Genomic DNA, 19,193 nt, shown 5'->3' with positions numbered 1-19,193 from the left:
ACCATTTTTGCAGTTTTTTTTTTTGTAATTTAATTGTTATGAACAGTGCTTTAATGCTCAAAAATAATCAGGTTCGTAGCGTTAAGGAAAACTGCAAAAACTTTGAACTAAATCAGAAAAATTTCGTTCAAGCGAGTAGGACTTGAATTTTCAACATTAAATTAAAAATTGAAAACGCTGGTTTTTTAGTTTTAAATTAACTTTAAAAACTGCGCTTGGCTTTTAGGTTTATTAATAATAATAAAAAAAATGTACTTAATGGGTGTTATTTCGCTGAAATCAGGCATCAAAGGTACTGAAGTGGAAAATTCGTAAAAAAGGAATTTGATAAAAAATAATTTTAATTGCTGATTTTATTATTCCTGGCGCTAATTATGATAGAAAATTTGTAGATTACCAACAAATAAATGAATTAAATTAAGATTCGAAGGAAGATGAAGATTGAACATTTTCAATTTTACTTAATTTTATCATGAATGTTGAGGGGCCTGTTCTCGGAAATTTAGCAGTACGGTATCCCTTTTAACAATATTTGTACGCCACTACGGCTAATGTGCTGAAACTTGTAATCATATATGTATACAAGTGTCCTTTTAACAGTCTATGAAAATAAAATTCCAACTACAATCGACCCCGATGTAGCCATATCCGTTGAGATCATTGTGGGACAACTGAAAAGAAAATTGGGGCAAACAGCGGCACTTTTTCAATTTGCTCATTGTTGGATCTCAGATACAAAATGCACTGTTTCAAAGACAAGTCTGCTGCTGAGAAAGACAAAAAAACCCCTGATAGAACTCGTCACTGCAGAAATCAACAAGAAATCTCATGGCATCAGGTCAACGTCAACTCAACCATCCACAACTACAAGCACATCCAGCGAACCTTTTAAAGACGGCTTATTAATATGGGATAATATTAATGAAATGTTTGGGGATGTCGAGCAAACGCAATTTTCTCCGCAAGCATCTGCAATAACAGAAGTGCAACGATATCTTGCAGATAGGTTGTTGCCGGTAAAGGATGAACACGGCAAATTACTCGATCCTTCCGATTGGTGGAGGAATTCACTTTCACAATTCCAAGTCTACCACTTCAGCCTGGATCTGGAAGAAGTGCCATGTCATACGAGATCGGTTAGTTACAAAATTTAATACTTTAATGTTCACGATTGGGCATTCTGTCCATGGTGGGCGGCATGTCCAATCGTGAGCACTAAAGTATTGTAAAAAAAAACTACTTTCTTAGAAACTATATGGCGCTGCTTTACGTTACATCAAGTAATTAGACAGGTGTGTACAGAAGTGTATATTAAAATGATATTTATAGAATTCGATGACAAATCGATTGGAGAAAATTTTAAAGATGAAACGGATGGGTTCCAATTCAGCCACAAAGTTCGACATTTCAAGGTCTTAGAGGATATGGCAACACCGAAAGGATAATGTTTCCCAAAATTTTAAATTGGGCTGTTACTATCCATAAATTACAAGGGACCACAGTGGAAAAAGCTGTCGTATATTTAGGCAAAAGTATTTTTGCAAAAGGCCAGCCTTACGTAGCCTTAAGTCGAGTAAAAAGCTTGCAGGGTGTAGCTATTAGTGAACTGAGCCAAAAAAAGCTCTTTAATAATCCATATGACAGATCAGCTCTAGCAGAATTGCAATAACTTCGAGGCACATCCGTACATTCATACAAATAAAATCGCAATTTATATTGGAGTTATTGCGGTTACCAGTAGTAAAGAGGCCGCGAGGGGTGCGAGGGGAAGGAGCATTGCATGGCGACACGCGCCCGTGTAGCTGCAGTTCGTGGCAACGCACGAAGCGGGCCGGGCGACTCGACAGCGGGGCGAGGTGACGCAGTGCGGCTAAATTTCGCAGTAAGTATATATTTCATATATTTAAATATTGCTATTTCACATGTTACATGCACCGCCTTATCCCATCTATTACCTGTTCAGTTGCGTGTTGATATTTAAGGGGGGCTCCCATACAACAAACGTGATTCCTACACAAAGCCGCCATTCTCATTACCAATAACATGTTTTTTTTTTTTGTAGTTTAGATGAACTGGACAAGGCTAGGAAAAAGTTGAAGTTGGTGGAGTTCACTTCAGATATACAGACTGAGGATGAAATTGAAATGAATAAACCATCTAAACGCAAAATTTAAAAAAATAACCGATATGTATCATCAGATGAAGATGATGAAAATGAGAATGACCTCTCACGTCCAGCTTTAATGAAATCTTTAAACAGCTGTAACTAACTTGTTTCTTAATTGCTAATTTTGTTCTCACAACTTATTTCTTAATAGGTATGTACTTAAAATTACTGAGTATAAATTTTATGTTCATTGCAGATAGAAAAATCGTCTTGAGATCTGGACAAATTATTTAGATTCAGATGTTCTCAAATCGATTGTACAGAGTGCAGTAAAAATCAGAAAAAAGGGCGTCGTGGGAAGCGCTGAGATCTAAAGACTAAAGACCAAAATCTATGCTCTAGCTATCTTTAAGAGATCTCCTAAAGCTTACCGCTACATGTAGTAGCATGTGCTACCACTGCCGAGCATAAGGACGCTTCAAAAAAATTTGAAGGAAATTCCCATGGAACATGGGTATTTATACCCAAAATATGCAGATATTAAAAAAGGAAAGTTCAAGAGATGGAAGATAATGAGAAGCACTGTGTTCTTTTGTTTGATGAAATTGCATTGAAAAAAAGAAAAATAATTTTGAGCCTCCATTGGAGACTCAGAACGGTATTGAATTATAAATGATCTAAGAAATTTGATCTGTTGCGAGGGAGCCATCTTGGAAGAATTAAGAAATAAATAAATAATACCTTTCTAACAAACCAAGGCCGTGGAACTCATTACCACCTTACAAAGGCACGCTACCACATCTGCCGTCCTAACGAAGAGTGCAATAAGTCGAGTTTTTGGGCAAATTGACTTAAGACAATATCCGTAATCAGGAAAATGAGCTCTATATTTTCGCCTTAGATGTTTTTTTTGTATCTTCAGTAGTTTCGATTCTGTTGGTTATCATAATTGTAATAATAATAGGGGTTAAAGTATGAAATTGCCGTTTTATTGTAATAGGTACTTCGAATTGACATAGAACCTTCATGGTTTGAGATTTTTGAGTGAAACTTTTTTCATACGGTACCTATGTAGTTCTTCTTTTAAAAAATGTGCAACATTCGATTATCAACTTTCAGTTGTTTTTTTTATTCAGCTTAGACAATAAAGATGGATACTTCGAAAATTCGTGTGATTTTTGAATACGAGTTCCGACGCTGAACTAACGCGGCAAAAACAGCTCGCAATATTAATGTTGCGTTTGGAGAGGGGACTGCTAATGAACGCACTGTGTGATTTTGGTTTAAACGCTTTCGTGATGGAAACTTCGATTTGAAGAACGAACCACGTGGAAGACCGCCCACACAGGTGAATAACGATGATTTGAAAGAGATGGTGGAAGCCATGATCAAAATAAACTCGCCTCATAATTTAAAGCGTGAGGAAAGGAATGAACTCCGCTTAGAAGCTTTCCGCTCTGAACAGTATGATTTTTGGCAAGAAACCGAGGTCGTATTGAAAAATATTCAATTTATTGATAAAATCAGTCAAAATGCGCAAAAAAAAATAACACAACCAATAAGATCACAGCTCCTTCTGTTGATAGGTGGCTTTGAACTATAGAAAAATTTGAAAGGTTATCTAAATTGTTGTTCGAGAAGTGTAATGTTAAATATTTTTATGCTAGAAATATCAAGATCCATCGGAAAACTTTCTTTTTTTTTTTTGCAGAACCAGAGCTTCAAATTATAGAAACGATTCAGATGTAAAAACTTTTGTAAATTCTTTCAAAGCAATAGGTGGGAGAAACGCTGCTAAAAACACCATACGAGAAGAAATTGCATCCCTCGGAAAACTTTCTCGGCAGAACCAGAGCTTCAAATTATAGAAACGATCCAGATGCAAAAACTTTTGTAAATTCTTTCAAAGCAATAGGTGGGAGAAACGTTGCTAAAAACGCCATACGAGAAGAAATTGCATCCCTCGGAAAACTTTCTCGGCAGAACCAGAGCTTCAAATTATAGAAACGATCCGGATGCAAAAACTTTTGTTAATTCTTTCAAAGCAATAGGTGGGAGAAACGCTGCTAAAAACGCCATACGAGAAGAAATTGCATCCCTCGGAAAACTTTCTCGGCAGAACCAGAGCTTCAAATTATAGAAACGATCCAGATGCAAAAACTTTTGTAAATTCTTTCAAAGCAATAGGTGAGAGAAACGCTGCTAAAAACGCCATACGAGAAGAAATTGCATCCCTCGGAAAACTTTCTTGTCAGAACCAGAGCTTCAAATTATAGAAACGATCCAGATGCAAAAACTTTTGTAAATTCTTTCAAAGCAATAGGTGGGAGAAACGCTGCTAAAAACGCCATACGAGAAGAAATTGCCATATAGAATTTAGATGACGTCATGGGACACGCAGAACAAAACTCTTTTATAATAAATGCGAACGAAGAAGTCACGAGTCACAAGCAGTTAATTATTAAAACTTTAGCAAAATGACACACCAAGCACACGATTTTCTTATTATTCAGTTGAAAATGGCGGATCAAAGAAAGAAAGCCATACGATATACGACAAATGAAAACATTTTGTCACTGTCACCAACACTGTTGATTCTGATAGCCCTAATTGATTTTAAAAGCGCCATTATTTACTCTGAAACCCAAAAGGATATAGGCAATTACGAAAAATATTTAACGACAAAATAATTTAAATGGGGAACACAAAGATAAGTGAATGCCTCCCTAACTTTATTGTATGCTAGGTTTAGCCTACAGCTCAGCTTTTTACAAATTCAGGAAAACTCCAGGGTGGTCAACCCTGGAGTTCTCCTGAATAAAAGTAGCCTACGTTTTTATCCTATCCATTGCAAAGCCCAATGAGTTCAGTATATAGTATTAGTTGTGGTCTTGTGGTATGAAGAAGTTACAAACATACAAACTTTCAACTTAAAAAATATTAATAGGAACGCTAATTATCCTTGAGATGTCCATAATTAAACTAAATATTTTTTGTTTGCAGCCATGAAACTGTTGAGATATCAGGGCACCAAAGTGTGGTGTATGATCCGCCACATTTATTAAAGGGTCTTAGAATCAACCTTTTGACGAAAGATATGATATTTAAATTCAAAGTCACCCGGAGTGATACATTGACAGTGTTCAATACAGATTGTCAAATCAGGCCACACTAGAATGAATAGAATGAACAGAAAATTGACAGAGCACCATGTCTATGCTAAAAAAATGAAGAACATAAAAGTAAGTGTTGATGTTCAAGCACTAAATAAAACAACCAGTGCATACTACAAGACTAGTATGTATACCTCTAGAACCCAGAGCCGTAAAAATGTTCAGATAACGTACCTATACTCTTCTCTTGACCTTCGGTCACCCTTCAGTTATATATCTGTCACTAAAAACGTGGTAAAAAGCAACTGAAACTTGTTCAAAACTTCGTCTTCAAAGTTAGGAAGTGCATAGAAAAAGTAAATGATCGGTGCGCTCTCTGTATAATTGCTAACATGTGAACTTGAGAATTCTGCTTGAGGTAACGTACTATAAAAAGAATTGGAATCGTTAAAACCACCCACAGAATTGGTAACTGTGTATTCCGATTCTTTTTATAGTGCCCAAGCAGAATCCTCAAGTTTACGTGTTAGCAATCCTACAGAGAGCGCACCGATCATTCCAGAACTCTGTTTGAGGCACTGTGTACAATTACTGTGTGTGTTTTAAACAACTTATAATTACCTCTTACAATAAAGAAGCCAATAATAGTAATTATGAGTCTAAGAGTAATTGCTTACATTGATCTGACGATTGATAGGTCAGACGATGAAGAAAGTGAAGACGATGATACTATGGCGCAAGTAAAAAGTTTAAATAAACAAGTGTAAATTAAAAATTTTCAACACCCCCGACAAATCATTTTCAAATAAATAATTATGTATATCTAGGCAACGTCCATCTTGACAGCTTGACATTTGTCAATTGACACTTGAATATTATGAACCTAAGGGTTATCTAACCTTCTTTTCTACAAGAAAACTAGAAAATAGCTGATAACTTTTAAACGGCTGAACCAATTTTTTTGGATTATAGCTAAGAACACTCTCGATCAAGCCACATTTCAAACAAAAAAAACTAAATTAAAATCGGTTCATTCGTTTAGGTGCTACGATGCCACAGACAGATACACAGACACACAGATACACAGATACACACGTCAAACTTATAACACCCCTCTTTTTGGGTCGGGGGTTAAAAAACTAATAATAGGATTACATTTCACTCATGTTTCATAACATCACAAGACATCATTGTCTTAGAGCTATTGAGCCAAGTTGGATTATGAATATTTTCTTGCCAACTTTGTTTGTACACATTCTTAATCCAATTGGCTCAAAAGATGTTTTGATTCAATGTAATATACATAAGACCCAAGTACTAATTAGTGTAAGTTCTAAATATTGTTTTCAACAATATCTTAATGATATTTACATTCTATGTATCGAAACTGTCGAATTTGTGGACAAATTATTTGACAGCGTCAATGGATCACGAAGAGACATTATCAAAAGAAAAATTTCGAGAGCCAATAAACCCCAACTCTGAAAAGTTTGATTTTCGGTAAGAAGCCAAGGTCGCGTATTGAAAAATATTAAATTTATTGATAAAACCAGTCAAAAGGTGCAAAAAAATAACAAAACCTATAAGGACTGAGTTCCTTCCGTTGATGGATGGATTACTACTATAGAAAATATTGAAAGGTTATCTAAATTGAGGAGCTTGCAGCAAAAGGGGGCTGATCCAAATTTTAGCCGTTAATGTTTTTTTTTGCCTACAATTTAAAGAAAAAATAGGGCTATCGTTTGACGCAAGAACGAGGCACATCCGATTAAACACAAGCGCGCTGTAACGAAATTTGGATCTGCCTCCCTGTTACGTTTGGCGTAAAAAGGAAGCAGGTCCGGACCTGCCTCTCTTTTCCAACATATGAAAGGATTGCATCATTCGTGGCAAGTCAGTGCACGTTCTGAGCTCGGCCCAAAAGGGCGCACGTTTTGTTGTAAATTAATTACGTTGAATATTTTCTGCATAACATGAGTAACTCTGAACCGTTTAGTAGCGGATCGTCTGATCTTTACCAGCCCCCTGACTGTGACTCAAGTTCAACCGGTTCAAGTGATTATGGAAACAATCTTAATTTGTCAACATTTCAAAACCAAACCAATGAGGACAACGGTCTAGGTATGAATATTTTTGATGAATCAAATATAAATAATTCATGCCCATCGACGAGTGGCACATCCTCGAAAAAAAGAAAATCCGCAAATCCTTCACAGTGGAAACGGAATGTTATAAAGAAATCTATTGCTACTGGAAAAAACTATTTAAACTATAAAGGCCGCGAAGTAGGAGAAAGAAAAACTGGACCGGATTGTTGTTGCAAGAAGTATAAGTGTTTTGTTCAAGTTAATGAAGAAGCGAGAAAATCAATATTAGAAAGTTTTAATAAATTGGGAGAAACGTATGTGCAGAATGTATATTTAGGAGGACTTATTAAAACTGGGAATGTTGAAAGAGAAAGATCAAAAACTGGTATGGGGAAAAAACGGAGTTGTTTACATAAGTATTATATTAAATTTGGAAATAAAAATATACAAGTTTGCAGAAATGGCTTTGCATCCATCCATGGAATATCTAAGAAGCGTGTAGATAACGTGGCTAAAGAGTACCGTGACCCTACTGTAACTGTACCAGCTCAGTCTGAGCGTGGAAAACATCAAAATAGACCAAATCGTATTTCTAGTGCATGGGTTTCCAAAGTTGACTCTCATATTCGAAGTTTTCCACGTCGCGAGTCACACTACAGCAGAAATAAAAGCTCTCGTTATTATTTGTCCCCTGAGTTGATTATTAAGAGGATGTACGATTTATATTTGAAACAGAATGAGCCTGGCATCGAAGCATCTGCTAAGCCAATAGTGTCATTTGATTTTTACTACAGGTACTTTAAATAAAATTTTAAACACAGCTTTGGATCACCTCGTTCAGATACATGCAAGAAGTGCGACATGCTGGATAATAAATTAAAAGATAAGACATTGAATAGCGATGAAACCAAATAAATACAGCTAGAAAAGAGTCTCCACCAAGCCAAAGCTGACACTTTTTTTGTTGATTTAAAAGAGAAGAGTGAACTTGCTATTTCTAATGATGAGTGCGAAGTATTAACTTTTGATTATCAGCAGAATATGCCATTGCCTAAAATTCCAGCAGGTGAAGCATTTTATAAACGTCAACTTTGGGCATATAATTTTTGTATCCACTCAGCGAAGACAGGAATCGCTCACTTTTATTTATATGACGAAACCATTGCTCGAAAATCACCAAACGAAGTCATATCTTTTATAAATCACTACATAAATAACATTTTACCAAGCACAGTTAAAACTCTGTATTTATTTTCCGATAATGCTTATACTTCTCGAACAACAATTATTGTTGTTCGAGAAGTATAATGTTGAATATTTTTAGCCCAGAAATATATGTATAAATCAAAGATCCTTTGGAAAACTTTCTCGGCAGAATCAGAGCTTCAAATTATAGAAACGATCCGAATGCAAATACTTTTGTAAATTCTTTCAAATCAATAGGTGTGAGAAACGCTGCTAAACACGCCATACGAGAGGAAATTGTCATATAGAATTTAGATGACGTCATGACACGTAATGGAACAAAATTCTTTTATAATAATAAATACGAACGAAGATTCTAGTTATATTGATTAAATATAATATTGTTAATGACTTTAATTTAATTTGAGATTTTTATCTATTAAGCTGTAGCTTATAAAACAAATTTTTTGCACTGTGTACACATATTAACCGTGCAATTGTTCCTATTTTCTTTCGGTTAACGAGGCAAGAACCAGAAAAAAGGTAGAAAAATTCTTGATTCGACAAAGCTCAAATTACAAGTACGCCAAGGAAGATCTTATCGACCTATTGTAGCTCGAAAATAATGAGCTCAACTAAAGTGAGGAAGGGCATTTTGTTACTTGGTGATACGGCGACGATTTTAAAATCATAGCAAAGGCAATCTCTCTAGAAACTGCAGAATTAAACAAGTTTGTCAAATCCGTGAAATACCACTTACGCAGAATACTTTCCTTTACTCACTTCAACTATGAGCATTTCTATTGGCTCCACTGGATTCCTCATGTTAGTGTACTGTTTCCGCATATGTGGTTCTAAAGATTGCAATAATCATTCGAAACTTAACACACTCATTCGAAGGAAATTGTAAAACCTCTTTTCATCTAACAGCAGCTCTTTATATTCTTGGAGAAAAAACTGTACATCACTGTTCCTTATTGCAATAAAGGGACTGATCCAGTATCGTCGTACGCTTCTACGTCGATTTCGGCGGTGGCGTAATAGGCAAACAATAGACGTCTTTTACGATCCATTTTTATTGTACACGCAACACTGTCTAACGCTGCTACGGCGCCGCTTCGACATAACAACGTTGCGGCGCCGCACCGCTCGTGTGTCCGCTGATACGGTGAAATCTTTGCGGTGCGGCGCCGCAACGCATCGTACGCCCCTGCTCTAATATATTGGAGAGAGACGCAATAAACGTCGAATCGTGACGTGTTTTTAATTTCGATACTTCCTCATTCCCCGCACACTTCATGGCGACCCTTCCTTAGCGCAGCGCGGCGCCTGGCCGTCGCCGGGTGTCCGATGACGGGCGAAACATGCAAGAGCAGCGGATTGCTGTGTGCCTTGGTGCGTCGAGTTAGTTTTAGAGTTTAAAATAATAAGTGGAACTCAATTTTAACTACTCTCCAAGACAAGTCGTGTACTTCGTGGACTAAAAAACGTAAAGAATGGGAACCAAGTGCAGTAAGTGTGAATGTGAGATCAAAGAGGTGGTCGTGATTTTAATATAGTGAAGAGAGACGCAATAAACGTCGAATCGTGACGTGTTTTTAATTTCGATACTTCCTCATTCCCCGCACACTTCATGGCAACCCTGCCTCGTTCGAGATCCTCTATCTTAGAAAGAATGGGGAAGTTACTGTCAGTCTGGATCGAAGATTTGAATAAGAAGAACACACCACTAAGTCAAGACCTCATATGCAGAAAAGCAAAATCTTTGTATGAGATGCTGAAAACAGAAGAAGGAGAAGGGAGTTCCACTCCAACTTTTACTGCCAGTAGAGGCTGGTTCCATCGGTTCAAGCAGCGTTCTAATCTTCACAATATCCACATAACAGGCAATCTGCAGCTGAGTTTCCAGACAAGTTTCAAGAGTTCGTTGGACGAGAGAAAATTCCTGCTTGTCTCATCTTCAATGTTGATGAGACCGGACTTTACAGGAGAAAAATGCCATCTCGAACATTCATTTCTAAGGAAGCACGTCAAGCCAGTGGATTCAAAGCTGCGAAAGATCGACTACACTTCTGCTGGGTGGTAATGGTTCGATTCCCGGGTGTGGCAAATGAATTTTCGAAAATCTTTGAATGCAGTTTTCTTTCTATTCAAAAATAAAAGAAAGTTTTCTTTGAGTAAAATTTTCTATCTACAGTATTAAGAGTACTTTCCCTTCAGGTGGCATTACAAAATTCCACCCTGTATACCTAATAAGATCCCCGGCTTAGTTGAATAGCCGATGAAATGTTCAAATACGCAAGAATTTCGTGAATCCAGTGTGGACCTGACTGACCTTTATCTATAGTGCGTAAAATAAATCAACGGACAACGTGGTCATCGTGGAAAAGTGTCGGAAAAATTGTGTTTATAAAAAAGAAACTCGTTTTTGTGGCAGGCTTACAGATTGGAAAATGCCTCCAAAAAAAGCATGGACACTGAACTAACATTTTCAAAAAATTTCAGAGTCTACCACTTCAGCCTGGATCTGGAAGAAGTGCCATGTCATACGAGATCGGTTAGTTACAAAATTTAATACTTCAATGTTCACGATTGGGCATTCTGTCCATGGTGGGCGGCATGTCCAATGTAATGTAAAAAAAACTACTTTCTTACAAACTAGATGGCGCTGCTTTACGTTACATCGAGTAATTAGTCAGGTGTGTACAGAAGTGTATATTAAGTTGAAAATTAAAAAGATATTTATAGAATTCGATGACAAATCGATCGGAGGAAATTTTAAAGACGAAACGGATGGGTTCCAATACAGCCACAAAGTTTGACTTTTCAAGGTCTTAGAGGATATGTCAACACCGAAAGGATAATGTTTCCCATAATTTTAAGTTGGGCTGTTACTGTCCATAAACTGCAAGGGACCACAGTAGAAAAAGCTGTAGTATATTTAGGCAAAAGTATTTTTGCAAAAGGCCAGCCTTACGTAGCCTTAAGTCGAGTAAAAAGCTTGCAGGGTGTAGCTATTAGTGAACTGAGCCAAAAAAAGCTCTTTAATAATCCATATGACAGATCAGCTCTAGCAGAATTGCAAAGACTTAGAGGCAGTCATTCATTCACTTAATTAATCCCATTTAATCACCATGCACGTTCATAATCCATACAAACACACACATATTACTACACATAGCTCTAGTATACTAACAATGAATATCTTTAAATATTAAGTTCTTACGTAATTTTTTTAAATTAAATTGTAAGTGGTTGTTCAGTCAAGCTAGTGGTTTTCTTGGATCTACAGCTGCCAATACATAGCCACTACCGTGTTGTGATGCGGTGGTCTCCCATTGGACGATCACCGTCCATTTGGCGTCACTAGCAACAATGTGACGAGCTGCTGTTCGGAAGCCCTCCTTTTTCGCGCCGTGCGTGATAAAAACTACAAAAACTATCAAATCCCACGTTTTACCCCACCGGTGGACGATTGTGCTGTGCCGTGCTCATGCAAAAGTGTCTCTGGTGACATTGGACGTTCCAATTCAAGCGGTAAGTGGTAACTGTTATTGTAGACTGGCGATTTTGGGGAACCTCTGGTATCTGAACAGACCTATTTTCATATTTTATTATAATTTTAACGGTCCTTTGTTGTTGCGTCAACAGTGGTTACATTAGGCTGATACATTATATTATGGGAAGACACTGCCACCTGAAACACAGTTTTGACTTCATCAGGAGGCAGGGCTTCACACTAAAGTTTGTAAACACTGTTTTGTTACCTTGTGTAACGTTGTAACTTGTTCCTTAAAACCTAAATAAATATTTACCACAGAACCCGCAAGTTCTTTCGCGCCGGCCGGGTTTTTCATGCTCTAAAGTGCAGTGCGCGGGCGGCTACCGATCCCTACTAGCAACTGGTTTTTGCACACGGGCTGCGACGGAGGGGAGTGCCTCCGCGCCGCGCCGCTGCCGGGGGGGCGCTCGCTCGTCACTTGCTACACGGACTCCGCACGGGCGGTTGTTCTCGCGATACAAAAACTAATAAACGTACTACACGCCCTAACCTCTGTCTAGACTATAAAGTGTACTTGTGCTCCTTAGGGACCCACTGGGGTGAGTTCCAATTCTTATTTAACGTAGGGTGGTGTAAACTGTTTTGTGTGCGCTGTAGTGTTACTTGCGGTCGCTGGACCGTGGACAACCATGGCGGACGAGCAACTAGGTCTCTCCTTACACTACCCACTCTGGGGTTCCTGGTCCACTGTATAGGCGCTAACCGCAATGGCCGGAGTTCCGCTCCCGCCCGCAGTCGAAGGCGCACGCTTCCCAAGTTTTTTTTTACGGTCGCTCCGCGCATTTTTAATCTTTCAAAATTCCAAAAAGTGGGTTTTTCTAAACCAATCCGCACGTGCTATACGTCAAAAGATGCGGGTTTGAACGCCCTAGTGAGTGCTGCAAAGTGCTTTTCAATCGGACGAAAATTGGAAGTTTTATAAGTAAAAAACCAGAAATTTTCAAAATTTTAAAACTTTAAGCGCGTGCGCTGCAGCGAAACGATCGACGACGTACCCTTTTTATTGTACCGTCGAATGCGCCCCTTCGAGTCTTACAAGACGCCATCTCAACGGGATTTTTCGGCCTAATATTCTCGGAGAAAACAAGAAAAACTAAAGACCACGTGGCCACGTGCTCCGTGTTCCGGCCACCGGGGAACGCAGCAAGTGGACACAATCGACGGAGAATCGCAAGCCCTGCAAGAGGACGTCTCGATCTTGAAAATCCGATAAGTACTTGCAGAGTTACTGCACCTCAAATATTTTTCAAAATTTCAAAATTCTTTTTCATAAAAACTAGATCGGCAACCCCTTTTTATTGTTTAGTCATTTTATAGAACCTATTTGGCCTTACATTTGTACAAAATTTCAGAATTTTCTGACCTGTAGTTTTTTCAGTACGATTTTTCAAAATATAGGGGTTGTCAAAAAATTCGTTGCTAGAAGGAGCTCCAATACCTTCCAAGAGGACTTCGATAGGCCCTAATAGTGCGTCTAGTAAGATTCCACCAAAGAAAATCGCTGCTAAAACCAAGAGTAGAGTCGAGTTAGCACGAGAGCAAAACAACAAGGCAAAGATCCTCCTGTCGAACTCTCGCAATCTGCGATCAGACATAAAGGAAGGCGTCATATCTGCGATAGAGCGACTCTACCAAATTGTAAAGGAAGCAGAAACTGAGCTAGAGCGAAGACACCTAACACCGGGAGTCTCCAAATCAACTCCTACTCAAACAAGAACAAGAATCAGAAGAATCCGAAGAATCAGAAGAAGAAAAAATTACGAAGAATCAAGATGAGATGGTCGGGCCGCCAAACTAGCAGGCAGGAACAAGACGGATCCCCGGCTTAGTTGAATAGCCGATGAAATGTTCCAATACGCAAGAATTTTGTGAATCCAGTGTGGAAAAAGTGTTCGTAAAACAGAAACTCGTTTTTGTGGCAGGCTTACCTGGAAAATGCCTCCAAAAAAAGTATGGACACTGAACTAACATTTTCAAAAAATTTCAGAGTCTACCACTTCAGCCTGGATCTGGAAGAAGTGCCATGTCATACGAGATCGGTTAGTTACAAAATTTAATACTTTAATGTTCACGATTGGGCATTCTGTCCATGGTGGGCGGCATGTCCAATCGTGAGCACTAAAGTATTGTAAAAAAAAAACTACTTTCTTACAAACTAGATGGCGCTGCTTTACGATACATCAAGTAATTAGACAGGTGTGTACAGAAGTGTATATTAAATTGAAAATTAAAAAGATATTTATAGAATTCGATGACAAATCTATTGGAGGAAATTTTAATGATGAAACGGATGGGTTCCAATCCAGCTACAAAGTTTAACATTTCAAGGTCTTAGAGGATATGTCAACACCGAAAGGATAATGTTTCCCATAATTTTAAGTTGGGCTGTTACTGTCCATAAACTGCAAGGGACCACAGTAGAAAAAGCTGTAGTATATTTAGGCAAAAGTATTTTTGCAAAAGGCCAGCCTTACGTAGCCTTAAGTCGAGTAAAAAGCTTGCAGGGTGTAGCTATTAGTGAACTGAGCCAAAAAAAGCTCTTTAATAATCCATATGACAGATCAGCTCTAGCAGAATTGCAAAGACTTAGAGGCAGTCATTCATTCACTTAATTAATCCCATTTAATCACCATGCACGTTCATAATCCATACAAACACACACATATTACTACACTATTACTTAGTATACTAACAATAAATATCTTTAAATATTAAGTTCTTACGTAATTTTTTTAAATTAAATTGTAAGTGGTTGTTCAGTCAAGCTAGTGGTTTTCTTGGATCTACAGCTGCCAATACATAGCCACTACCGTGTTGTGATGCGGTGGTCTCCCATTGGACGATCACCGTCCATTTGGCGTCACTAGCAACAATGTGACGAGCTGCTGTTCGGAAGCCCTCCTTTTTCGCGCCGTGCGTGATAAAAGCTACAAAAACTATCAAATCCCACGTTTTACCCCACCGGTGTACGATTGTGCTGTGCCGTGCTCATGCAAAAGTGCCTCTGGTGACATTGGACGTTCCAATTCAAGCCGTAAGTGGTAACTGTTATTGTAGACTGGCGATTTTGGGGAACCTCTGGTATCTGAACAGACCTATTTTCATATTTTATTATAATTTTAACAGTCCTTCGTTGTTGCGTCAACAGTGGTTACATTATGCTGATACATTATATTATGGGAAGACACTGCCTCCTGAAACACAGTTTTGACTTCATCAGGAGGCAGGGCTTCACACTAAAGTTTGTAAACACTGTTTTGTTAAGATAATAAAGATTTATTTGTTTATACCTTACCTTGTCTTATTATTTTCAGCATGCTATTATATCTAATCGTCTTTGTTTGTTCAACACATTCATTTACTAATTTACCATAAGCGCTACCTCAAGTCATGATTTGATTAAATTACCGTTTATTCGTGCCATTCTAAGGCCCAATTTCACCAAACAATTCCTTTCAAAAGTAACATCAATGTTATGTTTCCATGAAATATTTTTAACCAAACATCAATAAATCAAGAATTATCTGAATGACTCATAAAGCAAACTGACGAATTTCAACCGTATTTTGTCAAAGTAAATAAGCTGAGTTCAAACAGATAAAATAAAAGAAGGTTCGCCTAATGCATCGTCCAAGCGGGTAAGGAAGCAAAGATGTTTGGAACTCTCGACCTCCTTGCTACGCCACAAATGAATGACTATCCACACCGTATACCCACAGGATGCTACTTCAATTCCAGTCAGGAAAATACTGCTGTATCTGGCGGCCACAGGTTTTCACGGGCAAATCTGTAGTGGAGGCGATCACAATGGATCTGAGACGGTCGAAGTTACACAGGGTACGTGAACCTGCATAGCCCCAAAGCAGAAGATGAAGAAATGTAAGTAAATGTAAGAATGTAATAAGAAGAATCAAAGAAAAACTTACGTGGATCGCTCGACACGCAGCCTCGCGTCCCACTCCTTGGCGGAAGGATACTGCGCAGGCTCGTAACCTGATCTGTAGTACACCACCGCCACTGGGTGTCCGTCTCTAAAACAATAGTAGATTATACAACGTGGGGGTAATGTAATGTCTTACGTCACGGGCGCTGGGATAAATCCCAAGCGTAACGAGGGATTTTAGAGAGTAGCTCGCGAGCGTAGCGAGGGTGTTGCATCTAGAATGCAATTAGCTACTGCAACAAGCTAAACCAATGGCCAAAGCAACTAGGGCAGCCACCATCCATAAATGCAATGCTACAAGCGCACTCAAGATATTAACGCCATAAATAAACGCTCAAAATTTAATTATCGATCAATTAAGGGTACGCATTATAGCAAAGGCGCAAGTGTTCGCCCAAGTAATTACCCACGCGGCGCTTTTGGGGTTCACAACTTTCCAAACGTTCAATTCAAAAGTATTTCAAGTTAATTCACACTATTTATTGGATATCATAAAAAAGGGAAAGCCAACTCCCCGAAGTTAACATTCCGACAAGAATTAAAGCGTAGAATTACAACAATTAACCGTAACATCAATGGCCCAAACAAAAATATTTTCGCAACAATTTGACAATTCAAAGCGCGTGCCTTCAAAATGTCTGCGACCGGGTACGCAGCAACACGGGTTGTACGTAGGAGTGGTTTATGACAACTGAATTTCCCCGATTGTCAGTTTGTTGCATTGAAAAAAATGAGTTTTTTTTTTTTTTTTTTTTTTTTTTTTTTTTTTACTTTTTAGTGCTTATAATAATGTGTGAAAATATTACAATAAAACTTAAAGCTAGCCTTATCTAATTACTGTACAAATCATGCCCGCGTGGAATGGTGCCAAGAATACTGGCTGCATTTCCGCGTTGGACAGCCAGGCTGATCCGTTGCGCAAAAAATGAGCCAGCCCTTCTGTCACCCGATGAGGCTATTAAACGCGGTGAAATGTCTCGTAAAAATTTCTTTGCACTAAGACTCCATGGCCCCAGGGTCTCCACGGCAAACGGAACAAAAATGTAACTCTCAATAAGAGAGGCATACTTGCGCCGCTTGCCGTTTTCAGCCATTTCTGCTGCGGCTCCCGGTCTTGATACTGTCTCCCTGATATGACACGGGGCCAATGTGTCAACGCACGTTGCGTCCCACATTAGCGCCCGTCCCCGTTCCCAGGGAACCAGCGTCAATCCATCAGGTCTCTTGCCATCATCCCGACTAATCCCTGCCGGCTCAATGAGCGCAGGAACGTCTATGGTGGCAAGAGCCCTTTTGATCGTGTCGTTAAGAGAGCCATGCCTAAATAGCCTACCAGCGCTCCTTTGGCAAGAGAGTCCGTGAATTCCAAATTTATCAACCTCTTTTCCACACGGACATCTGTGCTGATGGCACAGCGGTGTTCCCAATCTGAGACCTAGAGCCACACGAAAACTTTCATTATCTAAAAGGGTGCCGAGATTTTTGGATGGCAAGGCATGAAGCCAATACCCAGATTCCTTTTCCGATAATGCTAGGAGCCTGGCTTGATCTCTGTCACTTGTAAGATTTTGCAGCAAATTTGAATGTGTCAGCTGAACCAATGGCAAATCCCAAAGTTTTTGTGTAGAACGTTCCTTTGGAATATCGACATTGGGACATCTGACCTTCCAACTCTCTAGGGCCTCTGTGGCATAGGTCAATGATATTGAATTTGATTTGAGAATTTGAGAGCTAAGCTCTCTTATACTATGCACAGAGGACAGAAAAGCTGGAAGAGCTACACTGGAAATTTTCCTCACGCCGATGCCACCGTACTTGACCGGTAAAGTAGCTTGGTTCCAGGAGTGCTCATCAAAAGTTAAATTTAGAATTTGTTCTAGTGTACTTTTAAGGGTGGCATCCATATTATCGAGTAGTCCAGGAAATTTCCAAATTGGGCTCGCGCGAAGGATATAAATTAATTTAGGTACGAAAAGGCAATATTTTAGGATCGAAAATGCAATGTGAGAATTTAGAGCGCCCAATTTGTCGGTATTAGCCGAAAATGTTCTAATTTTTTGATCCAAAAGTGGTTGTATGGATTCATTATAAAGAGGAGCACCAAGGAGGCAAAGTGAATGTTTATTGAGTATCTTAATGCTAGGGGTAATTTCGTTAAATAAATCAGAGGCCAATCGTATTCTATCTTGCGACAGTTTTTCTGTGAAAAACAATTCGCATTTCGAAAAATTTAGTTCTAAACCAATTTTGCCAAACTGTTGCTTAATATGGTTAAGATCTTTTAGAACGTCATCCACGTTGCCCCCAATGGTTCCATCATCAAGATACCATATGTTAAATTTAGATGTTAAATTTGAAATATGGTTATGGATCCCTAAGCTGAACAAGGCCGGACCTAAAGGATCCCCCTGCTGAACGCCTACAGAAGACTTAATATCGCTATCTCCAAAAAATAATTTTGAAGCTGAGCTGTAACATTGCCAGACATATGGATAAATTTCAGGAAGTTGCGTTGAGACTTCGGTCAGCAAAGTTGCCCTGTCCAAAGAATTAAAGGCATTCTTTACATCTACTTTCAGCAGTACTTCAACCTCGCCATTCGCTAAGAATGTACGAGCCGAATGAACTGCTGCTTCACAACCTCCTTTACTGCCGAATCCAACTTGAATAGGTTGGAATTTATCCTTTAGGGTAGAGACTATGTGTTTACACGCTAATTTTGACGCCAAACGGCGAAACGTACAACCAACAGCGATGGGACGGATGCCGCCATCTTTCTTATTAAAAGCACAAAGCCTCGCACCATAAAGGAATGGTAAAAAGGATGAATTTACCTCGCCAGATAACATGAGATTACAAAATGAGTTCAAATATATCCAACGTGCAAGCACACAGGGGGAACTTCGTCTGTGTTGGTGTTAGCTGGCGGGCGTGCTCTGCCTTTTTAAGTGTTTTTTTTTTTTTTGTTAAAACTGACTGGAAAGCGCTCTAAGGGGGTGCCTTGCGTATGTCGGCGAGCGCCGGCACAGACGGGGTCCATACTTGTATAGTTTAACTAACTTGTTACAAATAATTACTACAAACTTGACATTGGCTAATCTTTGTAAAGCCAGACGAGAGAGAAAAAAAAAAGCACACAGGGCTTAGCCAGGAGGAGCGTGCAAAACCAGAACGTCTTCGCGCGGGGTGGGTAACA

General features: G+C 38.9%; 1 protein-coding gene across 3 annotated transcripts in view; it reads right to left on the bottom strand.

Moving 5' to 3' along the window:
- Positions 1-19,193, bottom strand: part of LOC123865396 (glutathione synthetase-like) — a 65,109-nt gene that overhangs the window by 32,968 nt on the left and 12,948 nt on the right. For all 3 annotated transcript variants that reach the window (XM_045906399.1, XM_045906396.1, XM_045906397.1), the window contains one exon: positions 15,981-16,085. In XM_045906399.1, the coding sequence (XP_045762355.1) occupies positions 15,981-16,085 (105 nt within the window). The remainder of the gene's footprint in view (positions 1-15,980; positions 16,086-19,193) is intronic.

Source organism: Maniola jurtina, chromosome 5 (assembly GCF_905333055.1).
Source record: "Maniola jurtina chromosome 5, ilManJurt1.1, whole genome shotgun sequence".
Taxonomy (NCBI): Eukaryota; Metazoa; Arthropoda; class Insecta; order Lepidoptera; family Nymphalidae; genus Maniola; species Maniola jurtina.
This window is presented reverse-complemented; position numbering and strand designations above follow the sequence as displayed.